This window comes from Montipora foliosa, chromosome 2, assembly GCF_036669935.1.
Source record: "Montipora foliosa isolate CH-2021 chromosome 2, ASM3666993v2, whole genome shotgun sequence".
NCBI lineage: Eukaryota > Metazoa > Cnidaria > Anthozoa > Scleractinia > Acroporidae > Montipora > Montipora foliosa.
In genome coordinates, this window is record NC_090870.1 from 10,111,041 (window position 1) to 10,125,003 (window position 13,963).

Consider the following 13,963-nt stretch of genomic DNA (forward strand, 5'->3'; position numbering starts at 1 on the left):
GCTAATCGGAAGAAGACGAAGAACATGGGTTTCTTTTGTCCTCCGCCATTTGAGTCCGGTATATGAAAGTCTACCCCTAGACTTTACTAGGTGGAGATGGTCATTCATTCTACGAAGCTAGTCTGTAGAACTTTAATTCGGCGCTATCGTTTTAAATATCTTGGTAAGTATATATTTGCACCTAAAGATTTGCTACTGGGTTGGGCTGGGAGTGCAAGTGTGCTAGTGCAGCTTAGTGGGGTGACTAACCATTTTATAAGGCGCAAAACGAAGCGCTCTACTGAGTACATATGCATGGCAGACAGTGACGTTCATTTTTTACTCCTGTGTAGCTTTATCCAATGTTTTGGTTCAATTCTTTGTGCCATTAATTGAGAGTAACCATTCAGTGATTCATTTATTATTGGATCTTTCAGCGGCTTTCAATACCGTAAAACATTCTATTCTGTTATCTAGATTATTAGACCGATTTGGTGTAAATGGTAGGGTCCCCTCCTAAACTTGTAAGTACCGGTACTTATGGCCAAGTCTAGGGAAGTAAGTCGACCACACTTATGTAGACAAGTGGGGTTCCTCAAGGGTCGGTCGTGGGCCCCGTTCTAAAGGGGGATTATATTTCGATTAATCAATGACATGACATATGATTGTAAAGCATAACAAGGATGAAAACGGGAATTTCACTATTCAGTGGTCCACCATTTCTTCAACTTCAACATTATTTTGGAGAGAACTGGAATGAGGAGAGATTGACACTTCTTACGCATAATTTTCCAGTATGTGTCTGTGTGTGTACACTGCAAACTGAAGGATTTAGTTTGCAGTACAGGGTTCTCAAACTTGTGTTTCAAAAAAGCATACTTAACACGCTGCATTCAGGGGGAAGATATCTAGAATTGATTGAGTCACTTTAAAAGACACCCGAAAAATTCAGGCAGTTTCAATGGGATTTGAACCCATGACCTCTGTGATACTAGTACAATATTGCTCTACCAACTGAGCTATGAAGCCAATCTGTTGGGAACAGGTCAATTTGTTGGGCTTGTGTGTTCCTGTGAAAGAAATGATGATTTAGATTCTTCAATAATAATTATTAGTCTAAATACACAGGTGATATTATACAAAATCGTGTGCTCTCATTGGCTCGCTATCTCGGATTATCAGCCGATAATAACCTCGGTGGACAAAATGGCTGCCAGTAGTCATTTTGCCACTGTAAGCGAAGATTTCGCGTTGCAATGTTTTTTTTTTCTCTTTTTTGAAATAATTACCTGTGTATTTATACTAAAACAATTATTCGCCTCAGGCTCAGTGATTATCAGTGAACATTCACCGATGATCACTTCGCCTTCGGTGAATAATTGTTAATTATTTTAAGTTTTAGTGAGTAAATGGTTTTACTGTGTTGTTGATCCACATCTGAGGACTTAACGCTGACAAGAGTTTTGAATGCAAGCAATGCATTTGGTTGATCATTGGATAAAAAAAGAAATTATTTGAATGAAATTATAATCAAGGGTGACAGATTGGACTGCCAGTAAGGCTATGATTTATCTGTTGTGAATGTACACGTTACTGTAGGAAAATGATCTTTGCACAAACCAAATAATCTCCTAGGCTTTACTTAAAACTTGAAAATTCCCAGGTTGACTCTATTGAAATATTAAAAAACTCAGGTGTTTCTTGAACTGGATCCCTGTAGCACAATAGTACCAGCAGTAAAAGGTATTCAGTTGCAGTGTCAAGTGTTTATGAGTCAATGAGTCAATGAGTCAACGAGTTAGTGCAGTTAATTAAACCAAAAAAATGAAAGCTAAAATTTCAGAGAGTGCTTAGGCCTAATCACTGAAACGAGGGCTTAGGCGTAATCAACAAATTATTGCTATATTGACTGTGAGTCCATTGACTCATGACTCATTGACTCATTGACTCATTTGACTCATAAAACATGGGTTCTCTCAGTTGCAAGCCATGCAGTATAGTTTTACTAAGGCTGTGTTTTTGGGAAGGTACAATTTCAAGGTCTTGTAATAGCCTGGTGACTAATTATGTGCATCTGTTTATTGAAGGCAGCCATTTTATATTGAAAAGAAAAGACCAGTGAAGGGCCTTGCAATGTCCTGGCATTATTTAAGGTGGCTGGAGGCAGTTTCACTCTTCTTAAGAGACCTTCGTATTTAGACAATTTAAGGTAGCTCTGAATTGGCTCCCATAATTTTTTTAAAACTTTGCCGATAGTGCTATCTCAGATTTCTAATTACTATTCTACAAATAAAAAGTGGGGGTCACAGAGATATAAACAAGTAAAGACAAAATACAGGTGTTATTTAGAAAGTTTTCACATTGTCATGGTAATATATTACATCACAATAGTGGGGGCATTTTGCAAAACAATAATTATTGTTTTATATGGTACAATAACATTGCTTTTACTTGATACAGTGTTGTAGTATTGTGCAATTCTTCTGATAAGGTTTCTTAAATGTGGTGAAATTGGTTGCAGCCACCTTAAAGTTAGTGCTGACTGAAATATAATATTAATACGCTTTCCCATGGATTATACCATTATTTACTTTTTGATGTACAGATGTCAGCAGACTGTTGATAGCAAGATTTTTTTGGCATAATAAGGCACTTTCTTGGCATAACCAACAATGATATTTTAACAAAATGGAAACGAACAACCTTTTTTCATTTACTTTCCTATCGATAGCTAGTTCGAATTTCTACTTTGAAACGTAATATGCAAGATAATACTTTCAACAGTTTTCTAGAATTGCCTTAATATTTGTCTTATCGAAAAGTTTTTCTGGCTTCCAATTAAAACTTTGTTAGATCGTTCAAAATGTAAACGAAAGCCCACCCCAGTCAATGTGCATTTTTCTGCTCACTCTTAAAGTATCGATATCCGGTGTACAGGGGTCGCCTTTTACATGGTCATTGACGTGTGAAAAACTAAATCATTGTGTGAAGTTTTGTCGGTTCCATTGTTGGCCCAACCGGTGAAAAAATCGCTTCCGCCAATCAGTGCATGGAAAATGATTTATTTATGCCTCGCTGAATTTGATTGGCAACAAGAAAAATCACAGGAAAAAGAGCAGCCTGCCGAGTTTCTCTGTCGCTAAAACTGATCGAAACGAAGTTACACAAATCCTTGCAGTACACGCCAACGAAGATCAAATATTTGATCAGCAAGCAAGCGATGTTTGGAACACTTGTGACGTAGAAATAATGTCGAGATATGGCCGCTTTTGGGGTTACGGCGGTCCTCACAACTTATTCATCGATAGTTGCAGATCTGCCTGTTGGCAGCTCGCTCAAATAGCGTAGGAAAATTTGTTTTGAAGGTTTTTTTTTTTCGCCGTGATTATTTTCTTCGCTATGAAACCCAGGCACATGAGCATTCGTGGCGTTGTAACAATGTTGGCGGGCCTTATTTTCGGGTTCACGGTGGCTTTGTTCCTAAGACAAAACCTCTTGCCCGTGGAAACCCGGCGTTGTCGGATGAATTTCGTTAGGGACCTTCGACCAAGAACAATCGCTAAAGAGCTGAACTCTCGCAATCTTATCTTTGTTGGAGTAATGACAGCCGAGAAATTTCTCAACACGCGAGCGAAAGGTGTGTTCGAGACGTGGGGCAAGAATGTGCCCGGCAAGTTGGAGTTCTTCTCAAGCGGCACGTCCCAGAGGAAGATGGAACTGCCTGTCGTTAGTTTGCCGGGGGTAGACGATTCTTATCCTCCTCAGAGAAAATCCATGATGATGTTAAAATACATGCATGACAACTACATCGATAATTTCGAGTGGTTTATGCGGTCTGATGACGATGTTTACATTCGGACAGAAAAACTAGCGAGTTTCCTTCATTCCCTGAACAGCTCACAAGATGTTTATCTTGGACAAGCAGGAACCGGAGCAAAAGACGAAAAAGGATTACTCGGTCTAGGTAACGGGGATAACTTCTGTATGGGCGGCCCTGGAGTAATTCTGAGCAGATCTGTACTTAAAAAAGTTGTTCCTCACATTGAATTCTGCTTGAAGAATCTGTTGACATCACACGAGGATGTGGAAGTTGGAAGATGTATAAAGCGTTTTGTGGGAATTCCGTGCACTTGGTCTTTCGAAGTGAGTGAGCTTTTGTATTATTTTTGAATTTTTATCGAATGGTGGTGTGGAGATTATTTATATTTTCTGTGAGTATATTTCATTACTGAAATTGGCTATTATAAGGTCAAGTTACGTTAGATTTGGAATACGGCACGTTTATTGTCTGAAAGTATAGCATACACTGGCAGCAATATACAGCACCAGCCAACCAGCTCCAATCTTCTTAATTTACCTGAAGGGCTTATCCCCACCTGTGATGCAAATTTGCTAAGAATTGGATTTTTAATTAAACCTCTGTTGGGGGCCAATTTCTGGCATTGGCATAACTCAAACGTGATTAAAGGTCGTGAGGACAGTCTCTTTATCTTACATTGGCTGTGTGGAACAAACCTCTAAATATGTGTTAGTTGTGATAAACCATGCATGTTTTGCTCATTTTTTCTGAAGGCAGGGATATCAGTAGCTCTTTCAGATCACTGTTGCTTTACGGTTTTTTTTGCCAACAATACGTTTTGTCAGTGTCCAGTTCACCAACGTCTAAAACTCAATTTGCAAAATGTGTAAATTATTGGAGAGACAACTAGTTAAAATTTAGAATTTTCGATTATCTGTTGCAAGAGAAATGAAGTGTTTTATCTCAAACTTTAATTTGAGAAATACAATAATAGTAATAATAATCATAACCATAATCATAATCATAATCATAATAATAATAATAATAATAATTATTATTATTATTAATTACAATGCACAGTCTGGTAATGTTCAGTGAAGGGTAATGAATGAAGGCATTGTGCCATTCTTTGATGCCATTGTTCAATTAAATTGGCTTAGCATTTTTATTACATAGGTAATTATTTGAAACACATTCATTTTTTTTGTCTGTCACCTCCACAAAACAGCTTTCGGTCATGTTGAAAAAAAACTGCTTACTGCTTAGATGATTATCGTGTGATAATCATTTCAATTGCAACCATTCAGCACAGAGAATTTTCAACAATCACCTATGTAGTTATACTGAAGAAAAATACAATAAATTAATAAACTGTTTGAGTGAGACCTTGAACTGCTTTTGAAAATTCGTCTATTTATGGCGTAATATCAGGCGTAGATCAGCGGAAGCTTTAAAAAGCAGCTCAAGGCCTCACTCAAACATCAATCACCTGACTTAAAACTCAGTTGCAAAACTTACTGATACATTTGCATCATAAACAGTCAGCGTTCAGACTTCAGCTTCTTGTTCGATCGTTAATTAATATGCCAAGCACTCGCCGTCACTGGTATGACCTCAACTTCAAGTTGATAATTGTTGCAGAAGCCGAGGCAGTCAACAACAATCGTTAAGTTGCCCGTGAACACAGCATTTCTGAATCCATGGTGAGAAAACATAGTTCGAACGATTGTATTGTTGTCGTAGGTATCATTTTACTGAGCATGTGCTGTTAAGCACGTACGCAAATTTCCATTTGTATTTTCTTTTGAAGTCGTTTAGTGTTCTAAAGGTCTCTAAAAGCACTATTCTTTTTAACAGGAATAAAAGGAGTGGGTTAGATGCAATCTTTGCTACACCGCAGACCAAAGCTCTACTCGTCTGTGATTTGTTTGGTGATCTGATGCTTGACGCACCCCAATTTTAGCACTAACTTGCCACCCAAAGACAGGTTTTTCTTGAAAAAACTGTGTGCCTTATAACCGAATAACTACGGTATATAATTTTTACAATTTCCCAATCAAAAGGTGCTATTATAAATTCAAGAAAAGAGTGGATGGGTTAGAGGGGGGTGTCTTTGGTTGGATTGCTATCCCTCTAATGTCACCTGTGAGGAGGCCCCTTAGCATCTCAAAATCTAAGGTGGAGTAGTAAATCTTCCTCCCTTTGCTGATTATTTCCCCAAAAAAGGCTGGATCAGTGATCACCTCAAACCATAATTTTTACTCTTTTTAAACAAACTGAACTCTTGGAGAAGCAGTTTTTCTAGCTGAAAAAAAGTTGACAAAAATTGTTCTCCTGTTCCAATCCATTAATTTGTTTATGGTTGATAACAAATGAGAAATTCATATGCAAATTTGATAGATCTAATATTTCTTAACCGTTTTAATGGCAAAGACGGTTTGTTTTTTTTTTGAGAGGAGTCCTTTTTTATTTAGATTGCTTAAAAAACAGGTGTTTCTTTTATCTTTTAATTGGAAAATTGCAATGTGTTTGTTCCTGTAGATAAGTGTTCAGTTTGCTTTTAAAATTTAGAGCCGGGTGTTTGGTCTGAGGCTATAAATAGTTATTTAGCTTGAAGTAATGTTTGAGTTGGAACTGGCAAGATGTTTTTCCTGACTAAATAAAGTTTTTTTTGTGTATAAAAAGCCATTTAAAATGATGGTCATGGTTCCATTTATATTTTTTTAAAAGTTGAAACAGCTGTTTTCCTTTTTGTATCAGTAATTATTTGGCAAGATGTGGCAAGGTGTTTTTGTTTTTTTATTGTTAAAATTGAACTTTACAGGAGGCACTTTACAGCAAATTTTAGGATTTGGGGAAATGCAACAGAAAGAGTTTCCTTTTTAATCTTTTTTTCCATACACCAAATTTTGTCTTTCTGGAAAATGTCAGATGAGGCCGATTTTTATGCAAGCATAAACTCGGTTAGATTTTGAAATTAAAGGATTAAGCTTTCATTAAAATGCAAAGCTTCAGGCAACTTCTTATAGTCAAAACTAACCCCCTGCAAAATATCAAGGAAGCTCGATATCCTCCAACAGATTTGTATATAATTATATATAACAGGACTTCATGCTGACCAATTTGGCAGTCAGAGCAAATCCGTTTTTAGTCTATTTTTTAAAAATATTTGTATTGGGTTGGTTTGGAGTCATGTTGACAGTGTATTATATTTATAAAAACTCATTTTTCTTGTATGCTAATATTCACCTCACACAATTTGAACCATTGTTTTGAGTCCAGAGTCTAAAAACACTTGGCTACGCCTCATGTTTTTAAACGCCAATAAAACAATGCTGCTCGTTTTTTTAACATTACATACAGCTGCTTCTTGATCCAAAAGTCACTGTTCTAGGCTCGTCAAATTTGCTTATATTTATTGACCAATACTGAGCTCCCTTTATTCCTTGGTGTTTGATTGGTTGCTAGCGTACTTGGTACTGTGTAGTTTGTTGCTAGGAAGCGTAAAGATTTTCTTTTAATTGAACTTGGATTGTTGATCAAAAGTTAAAGAAAAATTCATCTGTTTGCAATATTGGAATAATTACACTTAACTCGTTGAGTTCAACTGACTTTATCATTGGCACACTACCTTTGAGTTACCTATGCAAGTTGACAAACGTCAACTGCATACTGTATTTATTTACTTAGTTTCTACCAAGAATACAATACTTATATACATAAAATTATTAGCATACCTGCCAACTCACCCGGTTTTCCCGGGAGTCTCCAAGTTTGTCATCAAATCTCCCGGTCTCCCGGTTTGAACACCAAATCTCCTGGGAAATACCTACCGTGGCCTTTTTCAAAAATCTTTCATTTACTTCATTATTTTCGAGATGTTAAAAAGGAAAATGAAACAAGAAGTGGATTTAGTGCTCTTATTTGAGCTGTTCTCGATCAGAAAAAGTAAAACAGAGCAATGAAGTTGATGTATATTTAACGAGTATCGTAATTGGTCAGAAGTCCACCAATGAAATTGCACGATGCATGGTAGAAAGTTAGCATGGTTATGGGTAACCTGCGATCAGGCGTACTTTTCTTTCTACAGGGCGGAAAAGAAACGCCGTTCCTTTTCCGCCCTGTCGAAAGAAAAGTACGCCTGATCGCAGGTTAGGTTTAGGAACAGTGGTAATATGGTAGGTAAATGCTCTTCTAACTGAGACGTCGAGAAAATTCAGAAGGCCTTCGGGTGATTTTCGGAGAGTATTCAGACATTGACAAAAATGATATTCTTACAATGCAAAGATTTCTAGACGTCTCCAGATTTTTGTACTCTGGGGGTTGGCAGGTTTGTATTAGGCAGGTAGACCACTACAGCCTAGCTAATTTCAGTGGATCCCTCGTTATATATAAACAAAAAAAAAACATCAAAAGGAAAAAAGGCAAAAGTTCAAATTGGTAGAAGGGCTCAGCACGACGGCTGTCACAGGAGAGTGGTTGCTATGTTGCACATGGGCAGGTTGTTCTCCAGGTTATGGTGTCATCAACGTCGTACAGATCTAGGGCCTTTTTTGTAATATTGAAGTATTAAATGCTAAAGGGGCTAGGGAAATGTGACTCAGCGGGCAGAACATTCCATATGCTTCACGCGCGTATGAAAAGTGCGCGTTGATAAGTAACAGTTCTATTTCGCTTAGGAATATAAGTAATAGCGTTGCTGCTGGATGACCTGATAAATCTCGATTGTCTAGTTTCAGGCAGAGCTTCACTATCTATGAAAACTAAGTTATTTATAGCTTTATAGAAAAAGACTATATCAAACATTTGTGCCGATATGTATAGGAAATCGTATGAACGCGAGTGCATTTCGTGATTTATGGCCACTCGTGATGTTTTGAAAGTTCTCAATATTGCACGAGCCGTTTAGGCAAGTGCAATTTGAGAACTTTCAAAATATCACGAGTGACCATAAATCACGAAATGCACGAGCATGTTCATACGATTTTTTATTTATTACATTCTCAACAAATTTACTCAAACGCGCTACTTTGTTCGTGCTCGTATTCTTCCAGTTTTGGGTTAAGTTTTCTTTCAGTCACCCATGTTTGCCAGACATTCAACCAGGTTTGTGTAGCTTTCAACGTGTTTTTGTTTTTCGCATTTTCTTTAAGTTGCTCAACGATGTTTTGGTTTGACAAAGCAAACCGACTGTCAGCCATTTTTATTTTCACTTTGTCGTTCAAATTTGGCGCTTCCCCGGTGTTTTCATAGCAACTTCCGTATTGCACTCTATAACCTGGATTGCACTCTATTTATGCATTCGCCATTGGCCAACCAGAAACAAGATATTTTGTTGAGTATATAGCTTGTTGAGGTCGTAGGTTCGAATCCCAACGAGCACTCTGATTTTTCAGTTGCCCTTTTGGCCGTTGCCAAGCAACTTGCATTCTGGGAAAATAGGTGATGCGCAGGCGTTACATCGCTCACTTTCCATCAGTGTATCCTAAGAGCGCGTCATTGTTTTCAGCCATTAAAAAGCTAAAGAAAAACTACGCATGCATTGGCGACTGATTTCCCTCGCTTATCGTTAGCCTACAAGCAGGCTCTCTCTCCACTCCCACCTGTCATTGCTTTGTCACATTGCGTCATTAATACACCTTATTCCAAAATGGCCGCTGATTTATGTGGATACAAATTGGCCCTTGTTGCCTCGTTCAAGGTAAAATATTCTTTTGAATATTAAGCTTAAGAACGAGGCATCAAAGGCTAATTTGAATAAAACAAAAGAATATTTAAATGGAGGCCGTTTTGGAATAAGGTGTATTGTCTTCTCCTGGTGTTATTGGACAAAGTATAGCGCTCTTGTCTAGGTATTACAGCACTCCATTCGACACTCGTTGATACAGACGTTTTGAAACTGCAACTTCTTAAGTTGGTGAGGTTTACCTTTTACTTGCCGTCTGGAAACGCTCTGAGCTAACGTTCAGTACTATATTTTTCGTTGTAGATGCAAGCTTTGTTTTATCACAATCAGAGCAAAGCACAAGCCTTTCACGGTAACTTGGATACCAAGTCGGTCCGCAAAGCTATTACTCTCCACCCGGTGAAGCAACCTTCTTACATGTATCGCCTACAGTCGCATTTTATGACAATGCGAATTCAAGATCTTCAACACCAAGCTGTTCTCCTTCAAAGAGTTCTAAAAAATATGGACCGACTTCTAAGCACCAGCACAAGCTATTTATCCACCGAGGAAAAAACCTCTCTACAGGGTTGGAGAGATTTCCATCATCAGCTCAGCTCGAAGTATTCCGAACCTTGGGACATGTTCACAGCGCAAAAGTTCTACTCCGAAGCAACGCTTCAGCCTCCGGAAACCGGCATGCGGGACCCGTGGAAAGACGGTTTGAACCACGTGTTGGGGCAGACGATGGGATTGATAAACGAAGAGGCAAAGCGAGTGCTTCATCGCAGCTTGGAATTCAAGAAACTCAATCATGGCTACATAAGAGTACACCCGTTATACGGCGCTCAGTACGTCATGGATATGCTCATGAAGTATCACCGGCATATCGGACACAACCGAAGGCGCATGACCGTGCACGTGCGTCACCATGCCTTTTTACAACTGCCCTTCGGGAACATGGTCTATCGAGCCGAGACCCATGCAAAAGAGGCCCCCACGGTTCATTTTATCCTTCCTCTAACGGGCCGCATTGAGACGTTTCGCCGTTTCATGAGGAATTTCGAAGACGTTTGCCTTAAACGGCGAGAGAAAGCCAAGCTTCTGGTAGTGTATTTTCCTTCCGTATCGCCTCCACGTGAACATAAAAAAGTCATGAAGGACTATCAAAATAGGTATCCCGAAGCAGACCTTCTTTGGCTTGAAGCTATCGGGGATTTTTCCCGCGGGTTGGCGCTTTCTCTGGGAGCAAACCAGTTCGACAGGAAAGCACTGCTTTTCTTTTGCGACGTAGATTTGGTATTCAACTCGGGATTTCTTCATCGCGCCCGAATGAATACGGCCCTAGGACAGCAGGTGTATTACCCGATGGTATTTAGTCAGTTTGATGCGAAAATAACATACCCCAATCGTACATCACCTCGCAACTACTTCACTATAGACATGGACGCGGGTTTCTGGCGAGCCTATGCGTTCGGCATCGTCTCCGCTTATAATCACGATCTTCGCGCGGTTGGGGGCTTTGACACCACAATTCAAGGCTGGGGTCTCGAGGACGTTGACTTGTATGAAAAGTTTGTAAAACACGAAGAGATCAGCGTGTTCCGCGCTGCTGATCCAGGCCTTGTACACGTCTATCACCCTGTCATCTGTGATCCAAAACTTGTTGATCGGCAATATGCTATGTGTCAGGGCTCTAAGGCCTCTGGGTATGGCTCTCAGAAGTCCTTAGTTAGAGATATGTTATCTAAAGGATATTTAAAAAGTTCTTGATCAAATTCATTTTAAAATAGATTCTTATGGGCTGGAGCAAAATAGACTACTGGTACTTTTCACTGAGAAAAGACTTTAAAGGGTCTTTTCATTCTCAAAACACATTCTTCTTTTCTCTTAGCCAGCGAACGCAGACGTATTTTCCGCAGGCTACTTTTCTCTCCATGTCTTATATTTTAATTTCCTACACATATCTCCAACGGAAATCTCTTGAAACATTGAAATCGTGGTTATGTGATTACATAGACATAGCCCTTTATTGTAACTGAGATTTTATCGATGACCTGAAAGACCTCGGAGAGTTATTTATGTCATTTCTAAAGAAAACTAAAGTTATTTTACCTTGGGGCTTGTTCACATATACGACGCAAGTATAAACACTAGAAACATTCTCTGAAACAACAAAGTGTTCTATTGTTGTTTCCAAAAGTACTTATTGTGCTTATGCGTGCGTCGTAGGTTTAAAAAAAAACTATTGAAGTATATTGAAGATGGTTCTGCTTTGATGTAGATATTTTCAGACTGGGATAGAGGTTGTTCTTACAGTGCAGCAATTTCTTGTGCTCCTTCGATCTTTCAGCGATTGCACTTCTCAGTAATCGCCATCGCGAAAGACCGAAGGAGCACAAGAAATTTCTGCACTGTAAGAACAACCTGTCAACTCAAATCAAAGGATTATTGACCTTTATGGACTATTACAAGATTGGGATAGATATTTAAACCGTACTAGGCCATTTTACAGTTGTTAACTTGTATCCTTTGTGACCAAGCCTGTGCATGGCTTCGAGGCTCCCGGTGACTCCTTGTTGATATAGACCTCACTGCTTTTCTCATGTGAATTGTGTTGTTGTAAATCTAATTAATTTTACATTAACATTAGAAAAGCACAAAGGTTTGTATCAAAGCAGGGTCACCCGCAACCTCGCTTCCATTCTTAGGCCAGGTAACTTAGCTACAACTGTAAAATGGTCTATAATTTTTATCATCTGTGCTTTGATTATGTGCAGCGAACTTCAGCTTTCTTTTCTGACAAAATACTGGGTTTGGAGGGTGCTTTGGTGCTTTGAAAGTTCAGTAATTGTTACGTTAGCTAGTGACGTGAGAAAATTAAGACACTTAGAGGAAGCTTAAGTTGTCCGTAAACGCGGAAGCCAGTGTCCCAGTCATAATTGCCTCCGAAGTTCACCTATCCAAAAGGCTAGGACTGGGCGACTTCCTCTCTGTACTTGTAATCTTTGATTGTCACAGAGCTATAGCTCATGGAAAAAGGACGGGGTGGGAGAGTGTTATTGTAAATCATTTTTCCATGTGACCATAAGAAGGGGTTTTTTCAGTATGCATTCGAAAGGCTTTACATGATGTCAGGGCGGCAATTTTGTTGGTGCTCTAAACTTTTCCTTCCTGCAGACCGAGGTCCTGTCGTATGAACTCCAAAGTTCATCTGTCCTATGGGCACGACTGGTAACTGGGCGTCTTCCCGCTCTCTATACTTGTAATCTTTTAACTGTGTCAGAGCAAGAGCTCTTGGATAAAGAAGGGGCGGGCGAGTTTTATTGTAAAGGGTTTTTCTGGTGACTATAAGAAGGGGTTTTTACGCATTCGAAAGGTTTTAGATGGTCACACGGCGGCCATTTTGTTTCGTGCTCCAAACTGTTCGTTTGGGGTCGGGCTCTATTAAATTATATTTTTATGAACACGTTTTTGTTTTGGTTGAGAAGTGTGACCGTTGAGCTTCTGAATAAAAGCAACATCCAAACGACGGATTTCCTTACTGAAACTTTAGGGCAATCCTAACACGTCACCGTTATCCAAGATGGCCGCGCCCAGGAAATTTGAGAGTGAAAATCAGCAGGAACAAGTCACAGGTCATTGTTTTACCAATACAGAAAGAATTCTAAACATTCATTAAAGCTAACCTTAGGCTTAAATAAAAGTTCTTGGGCCTAATGTTAGCATTGGTAAACGGTTAGGGTTATTTTTGTTGGTAAAACAATGACCTGTGTTTTGTACCTGCCCATTGAAAAAAACCCCTTGTAAACTTCAGTTTTCCTGATACAAAGAGTTTTGTTTGAAAAACATTTCGAACAAATTTGTTGGCAAGCATTATGTGCCCCGGTTTGAGGTTATCCTATTGAAAGAGTAGAGGTTCCTTTAATAGCTTGTGCTCATGTTTACAAATTCACAAATTTCTTTCTTATTCTAGAGCTTATTCTTTTAGTAGAATCATTAGTATCCGCGGAGATGCAGGTGAAATCGGGACTTCGTCTCTTACGTATTCCTACCTTTGGATATCTTAAGATGGAGCAGAAGGGTCTTATTTACGCGTTTATTGCAAGGAGGCTCAATGTCATAAGTACCTTAGTGTGTTTGAGGGGCCTATGGCATAGAGCAACCAGCACTTCCGTGAGTTAAGGTGTGCAGGTCGTGTGCTTTCTGAAGTCTTCTGAAAGATTACGGAATTTGAGCAATTCAGTTTCCAGCCCTCCTGATGGAAAAGGGTCTTGGCCCAAGTAGCTGGCGATATTTTGGTTATAGTTTGGTCAGACAAGAGATCCAGGGATAAAATTCTGTGGCTATGAGAGATCCTTATATAATTAGCCGAGGAAATTTTTCAGCCCTAAACAATAGAAGGGAGTCGAAATGATACAACTCAGACGTGGAATTTTGAAACTAAAAAATATAAAAGTCTATTTACAAGCCTAGTGGCCCATTAGAGCCGGGGCTTATCCCGGTTTGTGTAGCATGAA

At 39.1% G+C, this 13,963-nt stretch overlaps 2 protein-coding genes across 2 annotated transcripts in view; one reads left to right on the plus strand and one right to left on the minus strand.

The window, feature by feature from the left end:
- The window catches only part of LOC137992383 (tRNA:m(4)X modification enzyme TRM13 homolog), a 282,513-nt gene that overhangs the window by 69,146 nt on the left and 199,404 nt on the right, over nucleotides 1-13,963 (minus strand). The gene's annotated exons all lie outside the window — the stretch shown is intronic.
- Nucleotides 2,978-13,023, plus strand: LOC137992368 (chondroitin sulfate synthase 1-like). The gene is made up of 2 exons (XM_068837689.1): nucleotides 2,978-4,122; nucleotides 9,768-13,023. Exons 1-2 carry the CDS (start codon nucleotides 3,379-3,381, stop codon nucleotides 11,214-11,216), a joined length of 2,193 nt encoding a protein of 730 aa, XP_068693790.1. The 5' UTR covers nucleotides 2,978-3,378; the 3' UTR covers nucleotides 11,217-13,023.